General features: G+C 33.7%; 1 protein-coding gene across 4 annotated transcripts in view; it reads right to left on the bottom strand.

Annotated features, from left to right (window-relative positions):
• LOC143240951 (uncharacterized) overlaps positions 1 to 24,652 on the bottom strand; it is a 74,995-nt gene that overhangs the window by 11,621 nt on the left and 38,722 nt on the right. For 2 of the 4 annotated variants that reach the window (XM_076484257.1, XM_076484256.1), the window contains exons 12-15: positions 22,050 to 23,405; positions 18,950 to 19,373; positions 17,583 to 17,761; positions 6,276 to 6,339 (exon numbers count right to left, since the gene is read on the bottom strand). In XM_076484257.1, the coding sequence (XP_076340372.1) occupies positions 6,276 to 6,339; positions 17,583 to 17,761; positions 18,950 to 19,373; positions 22,050 to 23,405 (2,023 nt within the window). Of the gene's footprint in view, positions 1 to 6,275; positions 6,340 to 17,582; positions 17,762 to 18,949; positions 19,377 to 22,049; positions 23,406 to 24,652 lie in introns of all 4 variants that reach the window. The other 2 variants (XM_076484255.1, XM_076484254.1) reach the window with 1 other exon arrangement.

Genomic DNA, 24,652 nt, shown 5'->3' with positions numbered 1-24,652 from the left:
TTTGTGTGTGTGATGTAATTCAACATAATTTACTGTAACTTGCATTCTGCACTCACTGCGTTATTTAAATGCATTGTTACACTAGTTTAGTTGATAGTAAAATGTTGTTTGGCACAAAGCAACTAGGCTATCTGTACCAAATAAATGGTAAATAAAAAATAAAATAACAGTAAAAGTATTATAAAGTGTAAAAGAAAATTAAAACAAAAACAGTAGCCCAACATTTGATAAAAACTTAAATAAAATTAATAAGGCTCATGGTCCTTAAAAAATTAAAAACAATTTGTAAGGTGGACAGTGTAACAATCATCAATGACACTGTGCAATGTCAGGGGTAAACCCCATGGTAAAAACATGTCTAAAATGGTGCCGTTGCTCATGGTCATAACACCACAACAGTAAAATGTGGGCTATTGTGACTTGAGTGCTACACAGACCACACATTGGTGCATCAGTCCCTGATAAAATAAAATGAGTTAAAAAAAACTGTGAAAAATGAGTGGCATAGTTACCACAACTTCCTTCTTCCAATCCTTATGGAAACAAGATAGCCAAAATCCAATAAAAGGTTTTTATCTGGAAAATCTTGTTATCAAATTGCTCATTCCAAGTCGATTGTCAACTGGTGCAGAGACAAGCCTTAAATATACGGCCGTAGTCCATGTACGAAATAGGTATGTAGTGATAGCACTGAACAGATAGACTTAGCTGAGGTGTCAGCAAGCTCATTCCAGTAAATACCAATGTGGGCTGGTATTCAGAAAACTGAGTAAAAGTAGATGATAAAAAAAAAAAAGAAAGGTCAGTAGGTTTTGAATATTGATGAGAATAGGGTGAGAACTGACCTGAAGTGATTCCAGAGCCAGTGAGTCACTATAAACAGTACAATTTGTTTACTGTATCGCTTCTACATGATCCACAGCGAGAGAAATGGCAAACAATTTGGCAGTGAACACAGAAACTGTAGAGGGGATCCTGTTTGCAACCACTGAATCACAACGAACCATGGCAAAGCCCACAGAGTCATCTGATTTTTATTTATGTGGAGGAGAATGGGGCAGGGAAATCTGTTTTCAACCATGTTTTTTTCTTTACAGAATGGAGGTCTATTGAACTCCATAGATCCTATCTATGAATGAAGATTTCAGTGACTGAGGGCATGAACAAATTATCATTTTGTATCTCAAAGCTGAAGGAGATGTATTCCAGGAAACATCCAAACCTGAAGTCAAAGCAGCTGGAGCTGTGCAGCCACCTGAAGTGGCAGGAATAGAGATAGGATTAGATGCAGATTCATCAGATGTTTTGCACACAATTCTGTTGGAGTGGTGGACAACATCTATCAAGTCTCTGGGTAGGAAATATTCTTTAAAGTCTTCAAGCATTGCACCTCTTCCTACTCCACCCACTTAGAGCAAGAACAAGAATAAGAGGGGTGTGAACCACTACAGTTAACACTGTGTGGTTCCAGTTCACACTCATAGGCATCATGGTCTATGCCAAAACAACAAATGCATATTAAAGAACCAAGACATTATATCTTTGAGTGACAGAACCACTGACACTTGAAACTTTTGAGAGGGTTGGGTATTTATGGCTGTACATTACAGTTCAAATAACCTTCCTTGACTGTGGCAGGTAGACAAAATGATGTAAACATCAAAATCAGAACATTAGGAGGCATCATAATTTTGTCTTTGCTAATGGAGATTTGGCATACTGCAGAAACACCTTGGTTGGAAAAACCAACAAGGATCTCCAACTCGGGAATGTTCTTCAAACCCCCCTCAACAATAACTCCTCTTGAGAAATTCAGGGTAGCATGGGAAATAACCTCAATGGGTATATTCCCAATGCTCTTTGAACTCCCGAGGAGTTTTGTGCAATGTGGTGAGGATGTTTCCAGCAAAATGTCTCTTCAGCACAGCTTCCTTACTGACTTTGGGAAGCCAGCAAGCCCCTTTAATCCATTTGAATGAAAAAGGGGAATCTACCCTAAAGATTCTTAGACAATGAATGCGGAATGAGAAACTGAGATGTTCATTCAGACTGACTTTGATGGTGACTGCATAACAGAGTTGTTTATATGTGGTGATTTTGCAATATTCTGTTTATTCATATTTATTTTCTTTGTTTATGAATGGAGCCCTAGGTGGGGATGCACTGCAATGCTCAAGAAGAACATTGCAGCAATGCCAGGGTTTCATGAGCACTATACTTAAACACCAGCATCAGACGCAATGTCCACAACACCTGTTGAGAACATCCTACACTGATACTTGGTTAACCCTAACCCATGTGGACCAGCCATCTGACCCCGGGAGGGCCACACCAAGGCCATCTGTCTACAGGAATTCAAGGCCAAAGAGGTGTGTTAGGGTTGGACCCCTCAATCATCAGGATCCTTTCATCCCCTTCATGGGTCATCACATATAAGAAACACATGGATGGGATGTTCAGATCCCAGAGGGAGTAAACTAAAATTACAAAACCTTCTCTGGGAGAATTCCCCTCACCACATACATCAATCCACCTCGAGGGGACAGTAAAATAACAGAAAGTAGTTGTTAGAAAGTGATATGTTATTGGAAATATGATAATTATAACTGAATGATGGAATATCTAATAAATATAGAAAGAAAGAAAAAAATAATTTATATACATTTTTTTTATACCAGTTCAATTGACTGAGCCTGAATATAGTTAGTGTTCACACAGAAGATATATACTGTTATGATTTAGTGAAAAATCTTGTTATATTCATTTAGAAGGTTCTAGAAGTAATGCAAACAACAGATAAAAACCATCTTACAATCAGTTAAATTCAGAGAAAAATCTTTAGTAGAAACACTTTATTTAAAATTAAATTAGAATACCTTAGAATATTTTTATGCAACAACTGTGTAATGTTTGCAAAAAAAAACTTGCTAAATATTATAAATATACAAGTACAATCAGAGTTGAACAATATATAATCTCATGTTTACCTAGGGGATACAGAATTGGGCAAAATATGGAGTCAGTTTGCAGATTGAAAATGCTTAAGTTAAAGAAACCAATTATACATAGTTTATACAAATACTAATCATATAAAAACTTCTGAGAATATGCAATAATGCTACAAATATTAAAGATTCAATGCTTTTAACTTAAAAAAAACAATTACAAAATATACAGAAAAGCAGATGACTGTCAAACCAAAACATACTGTTGGCTGTAACAATAACAGATATCCCTTACATTATTTAATAACTCTGACAAACCACAACATGCTGTAACAACTAAAGCATCCATGAGAGTAGTTGTACTATGATTTTTGATAATGTACGCAAATGTTTACAAAATTTTGTGTGTTACTGCTAAACATTACAAGGCTTTCTTGCACAAAATATCAAGTATTTGAATTAAGTATTAAGATTTTTTAAACAAAGGTTTTATTGTACAATTTTTTCTTTCAAAATGTTGACCATCCAACACAAAAAGTACTTTTCATTTTAAGATTAAACTTACTTTTATATATTGGAAATTTTAAAATTTCACACTGAAATCTTTATAACCTCCAGAAAATTGTTAAACATTTTTTAAGACAAAACTTTATATTTTATCTGTTAATTTCTCTATTGAATTGGAATCTCTGTATACGGTTCCATAGATTTGACCCATCTTGTAACCACCATAAAAAAGTAGGAAAGAATACAAGTTATGCTTTTTTCTTTCTACAATGACTACAAATGTTCAATCTAATTAGCTTAAATGTCATAGCACTATAAATTTATATATATTTATAAGTTTTATTATATTGACCTCTCAGCTATTGCTGGCTAACATCACAAAAGTTAAAATGGCACAGCTCACATGCATTCATGTTACCATATCCAATGATACAGAACTAACCTTTACAAAGTGTCTTTTCTTGGCTGTATTTTTTAAAATATAATCACATCTGTTACACTAAATTATATATGTATATACATTTTTACTTTCTAAAAGGTTTTTAAACTTATTTTTCTTAACACACAGAGCAGTAAATAAAGAAGTATAGTAAATAGTTATCTCTTCTAGGTATGACATTTGTGCTGAGTTGCTGCTTATTGTGGCTGATAAGCCAAAGAAGTTTCACACGTTGAGGATGTACAATGAAATGTTTCATACATTTGAATAACCATAAATTATGATATCAATACCATAAAATTCCATTATAATTTATCATGTTTGTTTAATAATTGAGCTGTATTTAGGTCTACAAAAATCTGAAATTTGGAATAGGCTAAAGACTAAACTCACCAGCACAAAGGTTTGTATTGAAAGAAAGAAATAATGTCAACATGTTTGAAAATGTCTAAGAAAACTCCATAGGGGACATTGATCTTTTGATTGGTTATTCATATACAGAGTAAGTGTATATTAGGGATTATTTCCACAAATAGAAAGAGGTAAGTGGGAGCCACTGTATTTGAATCAGTATGAGTGTTATAAAAGTAAACAGAAAAGATAAAAGGTTCTTATTATATATTCTAGCTTTTCAATATTGGTAATTTCAGTTCTTAATTTATACAAAACTACAGACTTTGTATCACAAACATCTATTTTGAACTAATGCTGCATTAAACATATCACATGGCACACAAAAACGTTTATATGCATTTGTGCAATGTTTATCTTTTAAATTAAGAAACTGAGTAATATATAATATGAAGTTTGAATTATAATCCACAGTTTGATATCAAACTTAAGGAGATAATTCATAAAATAGTAGTTCAATAACATTTTGAATGTGAGTCAACAAATGTGATGACATGTCCTTTGACCTACGAACCATATGGAAAGGACTAAGAGTAGATTAGGTAAACTAATTAATAATATAAAAACAATATTTCATGAAGAATGCATGTGAGCAACCTGGACAAGCTTGAGAGTGATATAAATCAATAATAGAATAAGAGCTCCACATTCCACAAACAAGTTACAACTTATAATGGCATGGATGGTAGTCAGACAGTTTTAAAGGGCATTAAAACAATAAAATTTAATTATAACAAGCTTAACGTTACTTAGAATAAATAATTGTAATTTAACATTACATATGATGTCACTCTAGAGAGAAGAAGAGGGTAATTTCTTTCTTTTTTTTGTGGTGGTTATGAGTTCAGTCAAACAGACAAACCTTGTATAGTTAAGGTTAGAAATAACATATAAACTACAAAGTTTTACTGAAAATCAACATTTGAAATGTATTTAGGAGGTCTTAAGGATTATACAAAGGAAGTTTGAGATAAAGAAAAATATTTTTAATTTTAACGAAAATTACTTTGCATGTAACATGGTTTATTTAAAACAAATACTCAATATATTCATGGAGAAATCTTTATTTTAGTTTATTGACAGAAATCCACTAAAACATTTGATTTTTTGTATGCAAAAGACTTTGAATGTTTACTGAAAGATTACTAAATTTAGTGAAGGTATACATACTATGCTTAAAGTTAGTAGTATCAAAGCTGTAAAGACTTGTAATGAGTACAAAGAGGTTGCATGGTCAGTTAAATTCACTAAGCCCATATTGAAAAAGTTACCAACTCTGGCAAACCAGAATACTGTTGTATGTAGACTGGTGAACATTAACATCACTGGAATAAAGAATAACAGATATCCTAGCCATGACTTAACAATTCTGCTAAACCATATCATACTGTAAACTGTACACTGGCAAATATTGATATTGCTGATATAAAAAATAACAGACAGCTAAACTTCAACAATAGAAACATACCATCTGTTGTAGGGTCTAGCAAAATACATCAGCAATAAGAGAAAAACAAAATAAATATCAAAAGATACATTTCAAAGATAGTAGAAAAAAAATGATAACCTACTGATAAAATTTACAAGTTGAACCCAGATGATTGTCAAACAACAAAAAAATTCAGGGATCTGTGTCATGTTTTTTCAGAAAAGTTTTGTCAGAAGAATTAACACACAATTTTTCAATTAGGCAACAAAATTTTCGGGTTTTACATATCTAATTAGATTAGATTACTGCCTTTAGATACTCCATTTCAACTATTAAATAGTCTGCTCTAGTTAACTTCAACAGGTGGTTAAAAGAATTATTTTATTATCAAATAACCATACCAACTCTCCATGCCAAAAAATCACTTGATAAAATTAACATAAGAATAAACCACACCAGCACCAAATCCTCTGGTTAAGATTCACAGTGAATGCTTCTATTTTGGTATATAAACAAGTGAAACACTACAAACCATGCAACTCACCTCTTTGTCAGCTTCATGTTTCAGCTTCTTTGCCTCATTCAAGTAATAATCTGGTGAATGGCATCTACAAAGAATTTGATTGAAATACCTTTTATGAAATGTACATCAAATATCACAAAATACTGAAAACACATTACTGAATAATACTTTAATAAGAATATTACTAGACTGTTTTAATCACTGATGAACAAATATAGAGGGCAACAATGTACTCTGATCATGAACAAAAATAATTCAAGCAGTCCCACATATGATTTTTTAATTCATATTAATAGCACCTTATGTTAATGAGTATCAAATAATGTTAATGTACCAGAAGTGAATTCACGCATGAATAAAGCCCAAAAAAACCAAACTGAAAACTAATTATTCCTGTTTTTTCCTTTTACACTAATAATATCTTGAATTTGAGAGTACTGAGTATCATTAATGTACTAAAAGTGAAATATCATGAGAGTGAAGCCCCAAAAATTCAAACAAATTATGAATTTTTTAAATAACTTTGTTTTACATTATTACAACTTAGAGTTATAGAATACTGAGTAAGGATCATAAATTAACAAAGTCAAGATATTATTTTACAAATTACTAATTATTCCTTTATTTCCTTTTTAAGTTGTAGCTTCCTGAGTTCTATAGAGAGTACAGGTAAAATTTGTGTATTATAGCTAAACAAGATAACTATCAAGAATATTTGTAATAAAGAATTACTTGATGAAACTTTGTAGAATGGACTGCAACTGCCTGTTGTAGCAACACAAGCATAGAGGACGACATTTTGAAAGTCTTCCGCCCTTTGTCTTCAGGTCAATGTGTGTACGGTGTTCTCAATCTTTTATAATGTCCTAGTGGATTGTGGAGAGCATATTATGATTGGTTGGATTATCACTGTTTCTGATTGGAGAGATTTCCTGTAGATTCAACCAATGGTAGCCATAGGTTACTCACCTTTAATCTGGAAGCTCTGTTTAGTGAAGGTTTAATAACATTAATATAAAATGATTCTTTGATTTTTCTCGACTACCAGAATTTGTCTGTGTTGGTGATTCCAGTTTTCTCCCAGTTTATTCTGTGTCCAGTTAATGTGGTGTGCTCTGCAATGGCTGAATTTTGTGTTTTCATGACTCTTGTGTTATCTTTGTTCTTTTATTCTTCTCTTGAGAATTCTTCCTGTTTCTCCAATGTATGTTTTGTTGCAGGAACAAGGAATTTCAAAGATGACATTTTTGAGATTCTCTCTGATAGTTTGCTGTTTGTTTTTCACCAGAACAGACCTTAAGGTATTGTAGGATTTTCACTGGACTTCTATGTTGAATTTCTTGGTTATGCATTTGAGTTTATCACCTGAAATGTTGCAGGTAAGGTAGGTAAATGGTGGTAGTGGTTGTGACTTTCTGATTTTTTCCTTCTGTCATGGTCTTCTACAAGGAGTTTTTGATGAAGCAGGAGGTGTAACCATTCAATTTAAAACTCTCTATGATCTTTTGGTGTTCTGTTTCAATGGATGTCTTATTCCAAATGTCAACTAGACACAGAATAAACTGGGAGAAAACTAGAATCATCAACACAAACAAATTCTGAAAGACAAGAAAAATCAAAGAATCATTTTATATTAACTATATTAAAACCTTCACTAAACAGAGATTCCAGATCAGAGGTGAGTAACCTGTGGCTACCATTGGTTGAATCTACGGAAAATCTCTCCAATCAGAAACAGTTATAATCCCACCAATCACAACATGCTTTCCACAATCCACCAGAACACTATAAAAGACTGAGAAAACCATACACACACTGACCAGAAGACGAGAGGCGGAAAACTTTCGAAACGTTGTTCTCTACACTTTTGTCCCCATAACAGGCAGTTGCCGTCCATTCTACAAAGTTTCATCATGAATACTCTGCGTAAACAACCTATCAAAGAAAGAATTACTTGTAATGTAAAATAAATTTAGTTCCAGGTACAAAGGAATCAAATACTGCTTTACACAAGGATCACTGCTGAATGTGGTCAAAGTATTTCTTAAACAAGGGCATTTACTAAACATAACCACAGGATGTTTAAATATAAATTATTCAAAGAAGATCCAAGAATGTTAAAACAAAGATTACAGTCATAGAAAATGAAAAATATTTTAGAACACATCCTAGTTATACCAGATGAAAATAATCTTCAAACTGATTAAAGCAACACAATACCAGTTCATGTTTAAACATATTACAACCACAGAAAGTTGCAGGATAAAGGATGTTTAAATAGATTACAGCCACAGAAAGGCACAAGATGTTTAAACAAATTACAGCTACAAAGTCACAGGATGTTTAAACAAATTACAAATACAGAGTCACAAGATGTTCAAACAAATTACAAATACAGAGAGTCATGAGAGGTTTAAACAAATTACCGTTACAAAAAGTCACAAGAGGTTTAAACAAATTACAGCCACAGAGTCACAGGATGTTTAAAAAAAATACAGCTATAAAGCCACAGGATGTTCAAACAAATTACAGTTACAGACTTGCAGATTGGTTGGTTGTTTTGGTGTTTTATGGTGCAAAGCAACTAGGCTATCTGCACCAAACATCTGATAAAAAGTTAAAGAAAAAATTAGTAAAATTCATGAAAGAAAATTAATGTAAAACAAAACAAAGTTTAATTTTTGAATTAAAAACATAAATAGCATTAAGTCCAATTTTAATGCTAATTTAACAAATACAAGTTGTAAAGGACTTTCTGTAGCATTACTGTAAATATCATAACTCACAAGGAAGACTAACAGGTAAGTTCAAAAACCAGCATTAGTCACCTGTAGTTGGCCTTTCTAGTCCTGGTTCTGTGTTATTTGACGTTATGGCCATTTTCATAAAGTAAAATAATAAAAGTTTTAAAAAACGTGAAACAATTTTAATTATTATAACTAGCCAGAATGACTAACGGGTAGTTCAAACAACAACGTCAGTCACCTGAAAATGGCCTGTCCAGTCCTGGTTTTGAGTTATTTGACTTCACAGCCACTTTCTAATTTTAAGTCAACTAGATGTACTTTGATTCTTAACAGGTAGTTCAAACAACAGCGTCAGTCACCTGAAAATGGCCTGTCCAGTCCTGGTTTTGAGTTATTTGACTTCACAGCCACTTTCTAATTTTAAGTCAACTAGATGTACTTTGATTCTTAAAAGGGAATCCCATTAAAAGAGGCCTAATGTATAAATTAAAAAACTTAAATAGCATTGAAAAGATTAATGGCCTTTAAAACACTAAAAACATTTCCAAGGTGGAAAGTGTCACCATTGCTAATAACACTGTCTAACTTTATGGATAAACCTTGGGACAAAACATGTTTAAAATGGTGCTGTCATTGAGAGTCATAACAAAGACAAGACAGTAAAATGTGGCTTATTGTGATATAATAGTTACACAGACATTGGTGCATCAGTCCCAGATAAAACAAAACAATGAGTTAAAAAACTGTGACCAATGCATAGTCTAGTTAGAACAACCTCCTCTTTCCAATCATTACAGAAGCAAGAAAAAGTCCAATAGAGGGTTTTATTTGAAAAAGCTTGTTTTCACATTGCTCACTCCAAGTCACCTGCCATCTGGCACAGAGCCATGCCTTGATTGTTGTTGTTATGAATTAAGCACAAAGCTACACAATGGGCTAGCTGTGCTCTGCCAACCACGGGTTCGAAACCCAGTTTTTAGCGTTGTAAGTCCACAGACATACTGCTGAGTCACTGGGGGGCTGCCATGCCTTGAATACAGGACCATAGTTCATGTATGGAACAGGCACAGCAGTGACAGTGCCAGAGCAGATAGGTTTAGCTGGTATCCAGAAAAACTGGATAAAAGTAGATGTTAAAGAGAAATGGGCCAGTCAGTTATGAATATCGGCAAGAATAGTGTGTGAACTAACATGAAGCGATTCCAGGGCCAACAGAGAACTAAGCGAGTCAGTATAAATAGTGCAATGAGTACTGCTTAGCTTCTATGTGATCCAGAACAAGAGAAATGGCATACAGTTCAGCAGTGAACAAAGAAGCTGTAGAGGGGATTCTGGTGCAACCACCAAACCACAACAAACCATGGTAGAGCCCACACAGTCACCTGATTTTGAACCATCTGTATAAATAGGAATGGAAGGGTGGTTCGAAAGATGTTCAGCAAATAACAGACAGTATTTCCAATTAGGAGTGTCTGCTTCTCTCAGATTACTTAAAGATAGGTCACAATTGGGGACTGTAAGAAGTCATGGTGGGATGGGCTGACCAGTGAATACAGCAGTGTTGTACAAGGACAGACCCAATTCATACAATTGCTTCTGGATATGAAGGCCAAAAGGAGCATCGGCAGATCATCTGTTTTGGAAAAGCACAGCCTACCGAGGAAGGAAAACACAACCCCAGGTGGGGTGCTTTGGTAAAGAATGAAGTTTCAAAGCATACAGTAAAGTTGCTAACAGCAGAGGTGTAGAGGAGGTTCATCTGAAATGGGGAAGTGCAGAGAGCCCTGATCTATAGGTGAAGTCCCTGGTGATAAATAGGGTCCAGCATCTTCAAGGCCGAGGTCCCGACAGAGCCATAGACCAGTGACCCATAGCCTGGTTTCGATTGAATAAGAGGACGATATATCTTTAGCATAGAACATCGATCCCCAATCCAAGTGGTGGAAGAGAGGACAAGGAGGATATTTAGTGCTCTTGTACATTTGACCCATAGCTGCTTGATGTGTGGTATAAAGGTCAGCTTATGGTCAAAGATAAGCCCCAAGAACTTTGTCTCAGGAACCACAGGTAGCACAACTTCACCAATACAGAGTTCAGGATCAGGGTGAATACCTCATTGGTGGCAAAAGTGCATGCAAATGGCTTTAGAGAGAAGTTAAAGCTGTTTGCTGTAGTTCGTTTCAGTAAACAATTGAGGGCAGTCTGTGGCTGCCTCTCAATATACCTTATTTTCAACAACTGACATGAGATGTGAAAGTCAACATAGAGTCCGTTTGCAACAGTGAGAGAAAGTTGTTCAGTGATGGCATTAATTTTTTATACTAAAAAGTGTAACACTCAGAACACAGCCCTGAGGGAGTCCAAGTTCCTTTAGAAAATGTCGAACCCAGAGAAACTTGGAATCACCTGTCCATTAAAAAATTGTTAATAAAAATGGGCAAATGGACATGTTACCTATATATATAGAGGACTCTCAAAATGCCATATCTCCATTTTTTATCAAAAAAAATTCAAATGTCAAAGAAAATTGATACAAGATGTTGTAATTTGAGAAAAGCTTCTCTGATTGACGTCTCAAATCAAATAAGGTGGTCCATGGTAGGCAGCGGTCATCTGAACTCGCACTGGGTGGGTGAGACAAGGTTGTTGATTTAAGGAATCAATCAAGACAAGCATTAACCATCCTCTCTATGGTCTAACATAGACAGCTCATCAAAGCAATTGGACGGTAGTTTGAAGGAATACTGGGATACTTTCCAGACTTAGAGAAAAGTAGGACAATAGCCTGGTGCCAGGTATCAGGAGATAGAGAAGCTGGAGATAGATGGCACAACATTTCAGTGTGAGTGTGCATCATCAGGTCGAACCGATGTACTGCCAGTTTGTGTTAGTTCCACCAGTGTAAAGGGACAATTATAGTCATCAAGACAATCAACTCAAAAGGAAAGAGGTGATCGCTCTGCCTGAGTCTTGATGGCTAAGAAGGTGGAGGAAGAAGCAGAAGTGCTAGATACCCAACAAAAGCATTCACCTAGGTATCTGTGATGCTCCGAGTATCAGCTACTTCTTGGCCATCAGAGAGCAAGATCGAGAGGGGGACAGAATTATGCTGCCCACTGACATATTGAATTTTGTCCCATATGACTATAGAACTGGTGGTAGAATGAGGACAATGAATGACATCTTAATTCCATCTTTGAGAGTGGAGATACACTGCAGAAACTCCTTGAGTGGAGAAATCAGCGAGAGTCTCCGACTCTGGGATGTTCTTCAAATCCCTCTCAACAGTATATCCTCATAATTAATTCAAATTAACATGAGGTATTACCTCAATAGGTATATCCCCAAATGCATTTGAATACAAGAGGAGTTCACTGTGTTGAATGAAATTCTTTCTGAATGAAAAAGAGAGACATCTGCCCTAAAAGTTTGTCTGAAAGAGAATGTAATATAAGAAAATGAGGTGCAGGCAGTAGGTGTTTCAAATGTTGAAGATTGTTGCTCAGAATCTTCAAGATGTGGTTGTTTACCTATGGACTGTTTTTACACTATTTTATTCAAGTTTTCATTTGGATGATCCATAAAAAAAAGGAATATTTCGGTGCGTACTGACTCCAAACGCTATGGAACCCTACGAAAGGATGCACTACAATGCCAAACAAGGACACTGCAGCAAAGCCAGGATTTCATGAGCACTATACTCAAACACCATCAGATACAATGTTCACAACACCTGTTGAGAACATCCAACACTAGTACTTGGTTGGCCCTAGCCCAAGTGGACCAGCTGACTGACAAAAGACGGACCCACCCCAAGGCTGCCCATCTGCATGAATTCAAGGCCAAAGTGATGTGTTAGGGGTGGACCCCTCAACCACCAAGATTCTCTCCTCCACTTCACAGGTCACCACGCACAGTAGACACGTGGGTGGATGTTTAAATCCCAGAAGAAGAAAACTGAAAGAACAGAACCTTCCATGGGAGGTCCCCTCACCACTTACAAAAATCCACACCAAGGGGACAGTCACAGAATGCTTAAAAATTACAGATAGAGAGAATCACAGGGTGTTTAAACAAATTACATATACAGAGTTACAGAATGTTTAAACAAATTACATATACAGAGTTACAGAATGTTTAAACAAATTACAGATACAAAGCATCACAGAATGTTTAAACAAATTACAGCTACAGAGTCACAGAATGTTTAAACAAATTACAGATACAAAGGGTCACAGAATGTTTAAACAAATTACAGATACAAAGGGTCACAGAATGTTTAAACAAATTACAGATACAAAGGGTCACAGAATGTTTAAACAAATTACAGATACAAAGGGTCACAGAATGTTTAAACAAATTACAGATACAGGGAACCACAATGCTTAAACAAATTACAGATACAGAGAATCACAATGCTTAAACAAATTACAGATACAGGGAATCACAATGCTTAAACAAATTACAGATACAGGGAATCACAATGCTTAAACAAATTACAGATACAGGGAATCACAATGCTTAAACAAATTACAGATACAGAGAATCACAGAATGTTTAAACAAATTACAGATACAGAGAATCACAGAATGTTTAAACAAATTACAGATACAGAGAATCACAGAATGTTTAAACAAATTACAGATACAGAGAATCACAGAATGTTTAAACAAATTACAGATACAGAGAATCACAGAGTGTTTTAAACAAATTACAGATACAGAGAATCACAGTGTTTTAAACAAATTACAGACACAGAGAATCATAGGGTGTTTAAACAAATTACAGATACAGAGAATCATAGGGTGTTTAAACAAATTACAGATACAGAGAATCATAGAGTGTTTAAACAAATTACAGATACAGAGAATCACAGAATGTTTAAACAAATTACAGATACAGAGAATCACAGAGTGTTTAAACAAATTACAGATACAGAGAATCACAGAGTGTTTAAACAAATTACAGATACAGAGAATCACAGAGTGTTTAAACAAATTACAGATACAGAGAATCACAGAATGTTTAAACAAATTACAGATACAGAGAATCACAGAATGTTTAAAGAAATTACAGATACAGAGAATCACAGAATGTTTAAACAAATTACAGATACAGAGAATCACAGAGTGTTTTAAACAAATTACAGACACAGAGAATCATAGGGTGTTTAAACAAATTACAGATACAGAGAATCATAGGGTGTTTAAACAAATTACAGATACAGAGAATCATAGAGTGTTTAAACAAATTACAGATACAGAGAATCACAGAATGTTTAAACAAATTACAGATACAGAGAATCACAGAATGTTTAAACAAATTACAGATACAGAGAATCACAGAGTGTTTAAACAAATTACAGATACAGAGAATCACAGAGTGTTTAAACAAATTACAGATACAGAGAATCACAGAGTGTTTAAACAAATTACAGATACAGAGAATCACAGAGTGTTTAAACAAATTACAGATACAGAGAATCACAGAGTGTTTAAACAAATTACAGATACAGAGAATCACAGTGTTTAAACAAATTACAGATACAGAGAATCACGGAATGTTTAAACAAATTACAGATGCAAAAAATCACGGAATGTTTAAACAAATTACAGATGCAAAAAATCACGGAATGTTTAAACAAATTACAGATGCAAAAAATCACGGAATGTTTAAACAAATTACAGATACAGAGAATCACAGAGTTTTAAACAAATTGCAGCTACAGAGGGTCACATGATGTTTAAACAAATTACAGCTACAGAGGGTCACAGGATATTTAAACAATTTAAGCTACAGAGGGTCACAGGATATTTAAACAATTTACAGCTACAGAGGGTCACAGGATGTTTAAACAAATTACCACTACAGAGGGTCACATGATGTTTAAACAAATTACAGCTACAGAGGGTCACAGGATGGTTAAACAAATTACAGCTACAGAGGGTCACAGGATGTTTAAACAAATAACCATCACAAAGGGTCAAAGGGTGTTTAAACAAATTACCGTCACAGAGGGTCAAAGGGTGTTTAAACAAATTACCGTCACAGAGGGTCAAAGGGTGTTTAAACAAATTACCGCCACAGAGGGTCAAAGGGTGTTTAAACAAATTACCATCACAGAGGGTCACAGGATGTTTAAACAAATTACAGTCACAGAAGGTCACAGGATGTTTAAACAAATTACCGTCACAGAAGGTCAAAGGGTGTTTAAACAAATTACCGTCACAGAAGGTCAAAGGGTGTTTAAACAAATTACCGTCACAGAAGGTCAAAGGGTGTTTAAACAAATTACCATCACAGAGGGTCAAAGGATGTTTAAACAAATTACCATCACAGAGGGTCACAGGATGTTTAAACAAATTACAGTCACAGAAGATCACAGGATGTTTAAACAAATTACAGCTACAGAGGGTCACAGGATGTTTAAACAAATAACCATCACAAAGGGTCAAAGGGTGTTTAAACAAATTACCATCACAGAGGGTCACAGGATATTTAAACAAATTACCATCACAGAGGGTCACAGGATATTTAAACAATTTACAGCTACAGAGGGTCACAGGATGTTTAAACAAATTACAACTACAGAGGGTCACAGGATGTTTAAACAAATTACAACTACAGAGGGTCACAGGATGTTTAAACAAATTACCACTACAGAGGGTCACACGATGTTTAAACAAATTACCACCACAGAGGGTCACACGATGTTTAAACAAATTACCGTCACAGAGGGTCAAAGGGTGTTTAAACAAATTACCGTCACAGAGGGTCAAAGGGTGTTTAAACAAATTACCGTCACAGAGGGTCAAAGGGTGTTTAAACAAATTACCATCACAGAGGGTCACAGGATGTTTAAACAAATTACAGTCACAGAAGGTCACAGGGTGTTTAAACAAATTACAGTCACAGAAGGTCACAGGGTGTTTAAACAAATTACAGACACAGAAGGTCACAGGATGTTTAAACAAATTACAGTCACAGAAGGTCAAAGGGTGTTTAATCTTTCAACCACAGTTGACATCATTTAATGCAAGCATTTTGATTGCCTTGCTGCAAAAAATAGTTACAAATATCTGCACATGGTGTGGTAGAATGGCTTATACAAGCAGCAAACAAAAAGTTAAAACACATTTAGTCAAACAGGACCAAACAGATCTTAAGTTTTATTATGACATCAGTATTAACAATAGGGAAATTAGGCAAGACAATCACACAAAGATAAAAGTTCTTTGAAAGTAGAAGATACCAAAGAATTATTTGTTCACTAAAAGAAAAAGAACACACAAAAGTGAATGCTCTGTAAAGGTTAAAATATAATATTATAAGAGAAAATTCCATATACACACATAAACAAAACTGAAAAAGTAAAAAATTTACTATAGGCAAAAAATTGGCAGAAGAGAAACCCAATAAAATTAATATCTTACAAACACAGTTATACACGTGTATTTGTAAAAACGTCCACAAATGTTCAAAATTAAGACTTCACAAGATAGTCTGAAAATGGAAAACCATACATCAAGTGTTAGGTAATTATACAAGACTTGTTTCGTTGTTTTGTACATTCAAACAAGGTTTAACAGTGCTAGCCTTCCCTACCTTTATAACAAACTACGAGGAAGGTAGCTGGTCTATAGCATCTAACACATCTTTGGTTCCTCTTTATCAACTAGTAGGGTTTCACCATCAGTCTTATAGTATACCCATATCCTCAAAGTGCGGGGTACAATTTTGTGGCAATGCAATGATGCAAACCTTAAATTATCATTTTACCATGCTAACCACTACCAGTAACATATTTGAATACTGATTTGGTAACTGCTCCAAACAAAGTTTCATTTAGAAATACCAAGTAGCATAGAGCTAATAGCACATCATTAATGCATCAAATTTCACTAAGACAATAATAGCATTACATTTCAATGTCATTATTTACTCGAATATTCATCAAAAATTTAACTCTATCAAGACCATAAAAATCCATTAAAATATCCAGTGCATACTTGTATAGCAAATGTCAAAATTTATGTAAAAATAACTATTTCAATAACTGTTAATTCCCAAATAATTCAGAATTGATAGTTTTTTGTAATATTGTGTAATTCAAGAAAAATAATTCTGTGAACTTTCATTTCTGTCAATCTGAAAGCATACATTTATACAAGGTCAAATACATTCTGTTAAAACAAGTCACATAATAACCACCAATAATATCTATTCACAGTGAAACAGACTGTGTCAAAATGTAGTTCTGAAACAATCTGTTCTACTATGATTTATAAGACTTATCTGTGGAATTTATATACATCTAAGTAGTTTCTACAAATAATAAAAAGACCTTAAAAAACACATTTCTGAGGTAAGACATGTTTTTGTTTTTATTTATTTTTTAAACTAGCACAATATGTTCTCACTATGAATGTTCTTAAGTCAAGGTATACTTATTTCTCAACAGTATGATTTATAATCTCATCTAAAGTTTTACAGGCATACTGTATTTGTATGCACATATCCAAATATATTATTAAAAACTTGTGACAATAAATTAAATTCTAGAATGTTGTCTTTGACACACCTAGTGTCTTGGCTGTCCACTGCTTGGCACCGATCTGTGCTCATCACTTCATCGTGAACTGGGTTTTCTAAATCAATGTTAGAATTTAGGATTGGTTCATGTTCTTCTCTATTTATTCTCTGTTCATGATTCATGCTACTAGGAAATGTCTCGGTTTCTACCTCGCCATAACCATTTTCCTAAACAAATACATCAACACACAACATCTAAGTAAAGGAAGAGACTGAGTTAAAAACATTTCTGTTGCTAATTATAATAAGCTCTTTAACAGTTTACTGCAGCTGGGACATATATCTCCTAGTATTCCCACCCCTTCACACAGCAACTGGGACAAATGTTTCCTGTTATCAATGTTATTTACATGTTCACACCTACCACTGCTGGGTCCATGTTCATCATCTTGATTGTCATCACTATACAGAAACTAAAAATCTTCTTGTCTATTCCCTCTTCATCATCACACATTTGAACACCACTTAACTCACTTTCACAATCTTCTGAACTATATGAGTCAAGCATATTTACACAGTAATTAGAGTTACTACTCACCACTAACATCATGGGTACACATCTTCCTTAGGTACTTTGTAGATTACTGAAGGGCTGGATGAAAAACTGAGAATCCATTAGGTGGGATAACAGTACACACTTTCTAGCTAATTTTAATTCCATATGTTGAGTGCAACAATTTCAAATAACATTGAGAAAAAATTGTCCCAGTCACAGAGTAAGAGAGTGGGAGCACAGGCAAACATATTTCCCAGCTGCAGTGAAAGGGTTAAACAACAACTAAAAATTACTGATTAACTGTTATTTTCCTTTTATATATTATTCATATAACTAAATTACACCATAAGAAATAGAAGTGTGAATTTAACACAGAATATCCAAACCTTAAATGTAATACCTTAACATCATAGTGTTTATGTTCAAACATCACGGGGACTGTAAGGTCAATTTCAAGGACAGTTTTACTGTCTCCACCATTAATGTGCATATTTCAAATACTAATTATTTTTTAACTTCTTTTTTTATTTTATATATACATTTTGTTGTGTTTTGAGCAGCCACTTTCCCACATCTGGCTACAAAGAAAGGTGATAAAGATGTGAGAGGCTGAGGGCTAGAGCACCCAACATGTACTCACCCTAAACTCTTCTTTTTTTCCTCTCTTTATTATTCTATGAAGTCTGTAAAAGTGAGGTTAAACTTAATAGATGGTGTACCCCCAAAGCAAGTTAGGTCTTACTTTTGCAAGTACCACAAAAACAAGAACACATTGCATAACTACCCACATTGTTTCTGAAGTTATTCAAATATACTAATTATGTCTTGTGTTTATTTGGTTATAATAAGGCTACACTTACTGGACTAGATGAACTGAAGTGATTATCAACCACTGTATCTTTCTTCAACTTCTTACTTTCAGAACATCCATCCTCCTGATTTTCTTTGTTTTTCAATCTAACCTTATCATCCTCCTTTCCCTCTTTGCCTCGCTTTCTTTCATCCAATTCTATTATATTACTTCCAATAAAGGAGTTTTTGTCAGACTTGACAGCTAGCATCCTGGTTTTAGACTTACAATAAACTTCTTCTTTGGACTTTTGTTTCACCTTTTCCATACATTTTTCCTTTCTTTTTGTTAGAGCAAGTTTTGTCTCTTGAGTATTCTTCACACCGTGTTGGCTTGCAGTAGAACAAACAGAAAAACTGCTTGGAATATCACATTTTGTAGGAAGGGATAGTTTCACTTTATTTTCCAATTTTTCACACTCTGTAGCTGTTACCCTACTTGTTAAAAAAAACCAACAATAACAAAAGAAAGGATACACAAATTGGTTACTTTTCAACACAAGTACAAAGCACAGCTTTTTTTATCTGGTAAGGATAAAAATTATTTATGTCACTTAATTTTAAACAAACAGATTAATATTTCAATTATAATACAAGCATACTGATGCATATAGTTGAAAAGTATATATCTGTGTGTATATCTAACTTATCTGTCTCATCCTACATGACAAGTGATAACTGAAGTTAATGTTGAGTCCTGAAATGCAGACAAGAAAAACATCACTAATACAAATGTTGCAGTCACTAGATGTTCATATTTCATCAGTCTAGGCTTTAGATCATGAGAAAGCCAATCAGCATTAAAAGAAACTCTAACTATTACTTGGCACAGTTATCTGAATCTGTCACACAGAAACCACTCAGTATTAATAACATAAATTTTCTAGAAACTAAATGGTACAGTTATTTGAATCTGTAACACACAGAAACCACTCAGTATTAATAACAAATTTTCTAGAAGCTAAATGGTACAGTTATCTGAATATGGGACATATATAAAAACCACTCAGCCTAACTAATATATAATGTGTAGAATAAATATAACTTGATGAATAAAATAAGCCAAGTCTAACATTTAAAAATACTGTTTCCTATGTCTTAAGTGGTATTAAATACTCCTCTTTTCCAACATTGGTAATTAAAACTAAGCAATTAAGTTTTTATGAATATTTCAATGTGAAGGATACATACACTATTTTATACATTATTAATTAACACACATGATATTCTTAATATCTGTTGTTAATTCCTACACAGAAAATCCATAATGTTTACACTTTCAACATCTTTAATCTCCAGATAACAATCTCAATATTTATATTAAATACATCTAATTCCTATTTTCTACATGTTTAACATTTTTGTTTCCTACACTTAATTTCTGGACTACATTATCAAAGTTTTTTTATCAAAATGTATTTGTACCTTAAATGTTGAATGTATTTATATCTCACATTTAGAAGCAAAACACTGTACAGAAATAAATCTATTTTTCCACAATTAACTGTTTCAAAACATTATACATTTTGTCAATTTCAAGTTAAATTTGTGTTTCGTTTAAATATTTTCTCTTTAAATTACTTAAACCTTTGTTCAAACCTGACAAAATCCATAACTACAAAGTAAAGATCTAACTACAAGTTTCTTCTCCAGTTCCATGATTATAAAGTAAATATCTACCTCACTACAACTTCTTGTCCAGTTTCATGACTATACAGTAAATATCCATCTAATTATAGATTGTGTAGTTCAATGACTATAAAGTAAATATTCATCTAATTATAGATTCTAGTCCAGTTCCATGACTATACAGTAAATATCTAATTATAGATTCTTGTCCAGTTCTATGGCTATACAGTAAATATCTAATTATAGATTCTTGTCCAGTTCCATGGCTATACAGTAAATATCCATCTAATGATAGATTCTTGTCCAGTTCCATGACTATAAAGTAAATATCCATCTGATGATAGATTCTTGTCCAGTTCCATGACTATAAAGTAAATATTCATCTAATTATAGATTCTTGTCCAGTTCCATGGCTATAAAGTAAATTACCAATTATATATTCTTGTCCAGTTCCATGACTTTACAGTATTCATCCAATTATAGCTTCTTGTCCAGTTCCATGACTTTACAGTAAATATCCATCTAATTATAGATTCTTGTCCAGTTCCATGACTATACAGTAAATATCCATCTAATTATAGATTATTGTCCAGTTCCATGACTATACAGTAAATATCCATCTAATTATAGGTTCTTGTCCAGTTCCATGACTATACAGTAAATATCCATCTAATTATAGGTTCTTGTCCAGTTTCATGACTATAAAGTTTTTAAGGCTTTTTTTTTGGGTATCTTGACATTTTACTACCAACAAAATTATGTTGACAAAACAACATTTTCTAGCACAGTGACCTAATAAACTATATCGCTAAACATTCATATGTCAACAGCAAAATGAAGGTAGTAGTATGTCACAGAACCATTTTTTATAATATCTAACTTTTCTTTTTTTTTTTTTAAGTCAACCAATCTATAGTTTATCTAGGTTATCAGTACAAAGTAAAGTTTGAAACATTTGTTTTTATACATCTATCTCTATCAATTTCTTACACAGTCTGAAAAAATTAAAAAAACCACAGCTGCAAATGAGCTTGATCTAATTAGACTAACCTCAAACTCTGGTTATGCAGAATAAAGAATGGATGGTAACTAAATGTACCTTCTGTGGTTCAATTTAAAAATACAAAAAAATGGTTATCTCAGTGTAAGGGAAAAAATCATGAAAACATTTTGGTCAAGTGAACTAATGGCAATGTTAACCTTTCTCTAATATATTTTGTGTAAAAGAAATTACTTTGATAGATCAGAAAACAAACCCTCCAGGTTACACACTCATGTTGCATGTACATGACTTACACCCTTACAACATGCCATCATACTTATTCTTCACTTAACTGTAATAAATATATTCGCTGTACTTCAGCTGATGTTATATAAATAAAAATGACCAATCTTACTACAATATTTCACCAACATGTTTCTATCACTCACAGTTAAAAACCACACAACCACCACTTAACTATCTAGAAGATCAGTACTTACGACACTTTCGACCCTAAAGCTGTAGATAAGACATCATTTAAACAAGCCTTCTTATTTTCTTTCAATTCTAGTTTTTCGGTAGTTTTTCTTTTAGATGTTTTCACTTCATCTGTTCTAAGTGATTTACCATTCTTACAGTGAAAAGTGTCTTTACTTCCTGAAGATGACTTTTCCCTTTCCTTTTTCACTTCATACATCTCTTTTATACCATTCTTGTTGGAGGAAAACTGAGCAACATCTTCTGTCCTTATTTTAATATCACTGTCTTCTGGAGAGTATGTCCTTTTAACAGATAGCTTTAAAGGTACAGGAGGTATCCTATCAATTAGATCACAACTTATGCTCACTACAATATGTGGAATGGTGCTCTGTTTCGTTTCATTTTGTGACTGAATACTTTTCACAGAGTCTCTTTGGACAACACTCTCAGTAACTTTTAATACACTTCCAGAAACATCTTTTGACTTGAGTCTGATTCCTGTCTCTTTTGAGTGCTTTACCAGTGTAGTTGCTGAGGGCTGGATGGAGGCAGAAACCTTATTACTGGTACTAAGTAGTTGGACTGGAGAGGTAACAGTCAAAATATCAACATCACTGTCATCTGACCTTGATAAACACTTCTCAGGAGTTCTTTTTATCATCTCATTACTTTCATCATTGTGAACATGCACTGAGCCATGCTTTTTTAAATCACTGTCACCAGACTTTGGTGTTGATTCTCTTAAAGTTCTTTTTCTGTGCTTTATTTCTTTTCTATTGATTTTGTTTCCTTCTCTACCACCTTCTGTGTATTTAATACAACTAGATAGTTCTTCTATGTGCTTCTTTTTACCTACAATGTTTTTCACATCTTCACAGCCCATGAGCAATTCTAACCCAATTTTCTGACCAGTGATGCCATTACTATTAGTAAGTTTTTCTCGGTGCTTCATGCCACCCAAAGTATTTTTGACACTTTCTCCATGAACCTTGGGCAATGCTAAATCAAATTTCTGCTCAGTGAAACTAGAGCTATTATCTAATTTAAATTCTAACCTCTTTTTTGATAAGGGTGAGGAACCAGAATTCATTTTCACAGTATGAGAAGGCTGAAATGTTATCACACCTTTGTAGGATGTATCAACTTCTTCAGTCTTACCTAGTGAAGTTTGGTCCCCATTTCTAAGTGAGGAACACAATATGTTGTCTTTAACATCCAAAGACCTACGTGAAGACACTTTATCATCTTGGCACTGTTGAGCAATGGAAGAGAAAGGCTCCTCTTGTTTTGAGGTATTTGGTTCATGCACAGGAGAGAGCATGACTCTTACATCAGTTGTCACAAAACCAGCTGATGAACAGAAATCTGTACTTGAGCTATAAAACACACTTATATTAGACAGTTTACTCAAGTTACTGGTATAAAATCAACATGCATCTAATTTTATCAAAATAACTGAAAAAGTAATTTTCATTAATTTCTTGGAGAACATGTGACAAGAAATGTGAAATGTGAAGCAGATAAGAAAGTGAAATAAAAGTATTACAATAAGAAAAACACAGTAACATTTAACAGAAATAAAATTATTATAATAAGAAAAAAAGTAACATTTAACAGCAGTAACAAAACATAAAAATTTGGAATAAAGAATAAAATAAGAAGGCAAACATTTAAAAAGTAACAACTAAAATGAAAACAACAACAAAAAACAGAACTTTGTAAATAAATTTTAGTTAGCGTATGTAACAATACGTCAATGGAGTTAGCGTATGTAACAATACGTCAATGGAGTTAGCGTATGTAACAATACGTCAATCGAGTTAGCGTATGTAACAATATGTCAATCGAGTTAGCGTATGTAACAATACGTCAATGGAGTTAGCGTATGTAACAATACGTCAATGGAGTTAGCATATGTAACAACACGTCAATGGAGTTAGCGTATGTAACAACACGTCAATGGAGACAGTGGTGTATGTAACAACACGTCAATGGAGACAGTGGTGTATGTAACAACACGTCAATGGAGACAGTGGTGTATGTAACAACACGTCAATGGAGACAGTGGTGTATGTAACAACATGTCAGTGGAGACAGTGGTGTATGTAACAACATGTCAGTGGAGACAGTGGTGTATGTAACAACATGTCAATGGAGACAGTGGTGTATGTAACAATATGACTGGTGTATCTAACAAGCTAACAGTGTGGCAGTTAAGACAAAGGGTTATCTAACAATTTAACAATATGACTGTGGTGTATCTAACAATCTAACAGTGTGGCAGTTGAGACAGAGGTGTCCTATAACTTAACAATATGACAGAGTAAATAAAGAGCATAGACACAGGAATGTATAAGAATACAGAATTGTGGTCAAATAAAGACAGAGGTGGGTTTAACAATAGAAATGTATAGCGTAAAGAAGAAGAAAAAGAACGGTTTAATAAATATAAAAGTATATCACAAGTAACAATAACATAAAATGAGCATCAAATGCAGCAACAATGTAATTTACCTGTGAAAATTTCCCAAAAATATGATGGTAAAAATAAATGCAGTAAAAATTAATGATAGAAATAACACATTAATGTTGATCAAAATTAGTTTTTGGAGAAGAGATATCA

This window comes from Tachypleus tridentatus, chromosome 13 (genome assembly GCF_004210375.1).
Source record: "Tachypleus tridentatus isolate NWPU-2018 chromosome 13, ASM421037v1, whole genome shotgun sequence".
Taxonomy (NCBI): domain Eukaryota; kingdom Metazoa; phylum Arthropoda; class Merostomata; order Xiphosura; family Limulidae; genus Tachypleus; species Tachypleus tridentatus.
The sequence above is the reverse complement of the archived record's forward strand: the minus strand, read 5'-3'. Positions and strand labels throughout refer to the sequence as shown.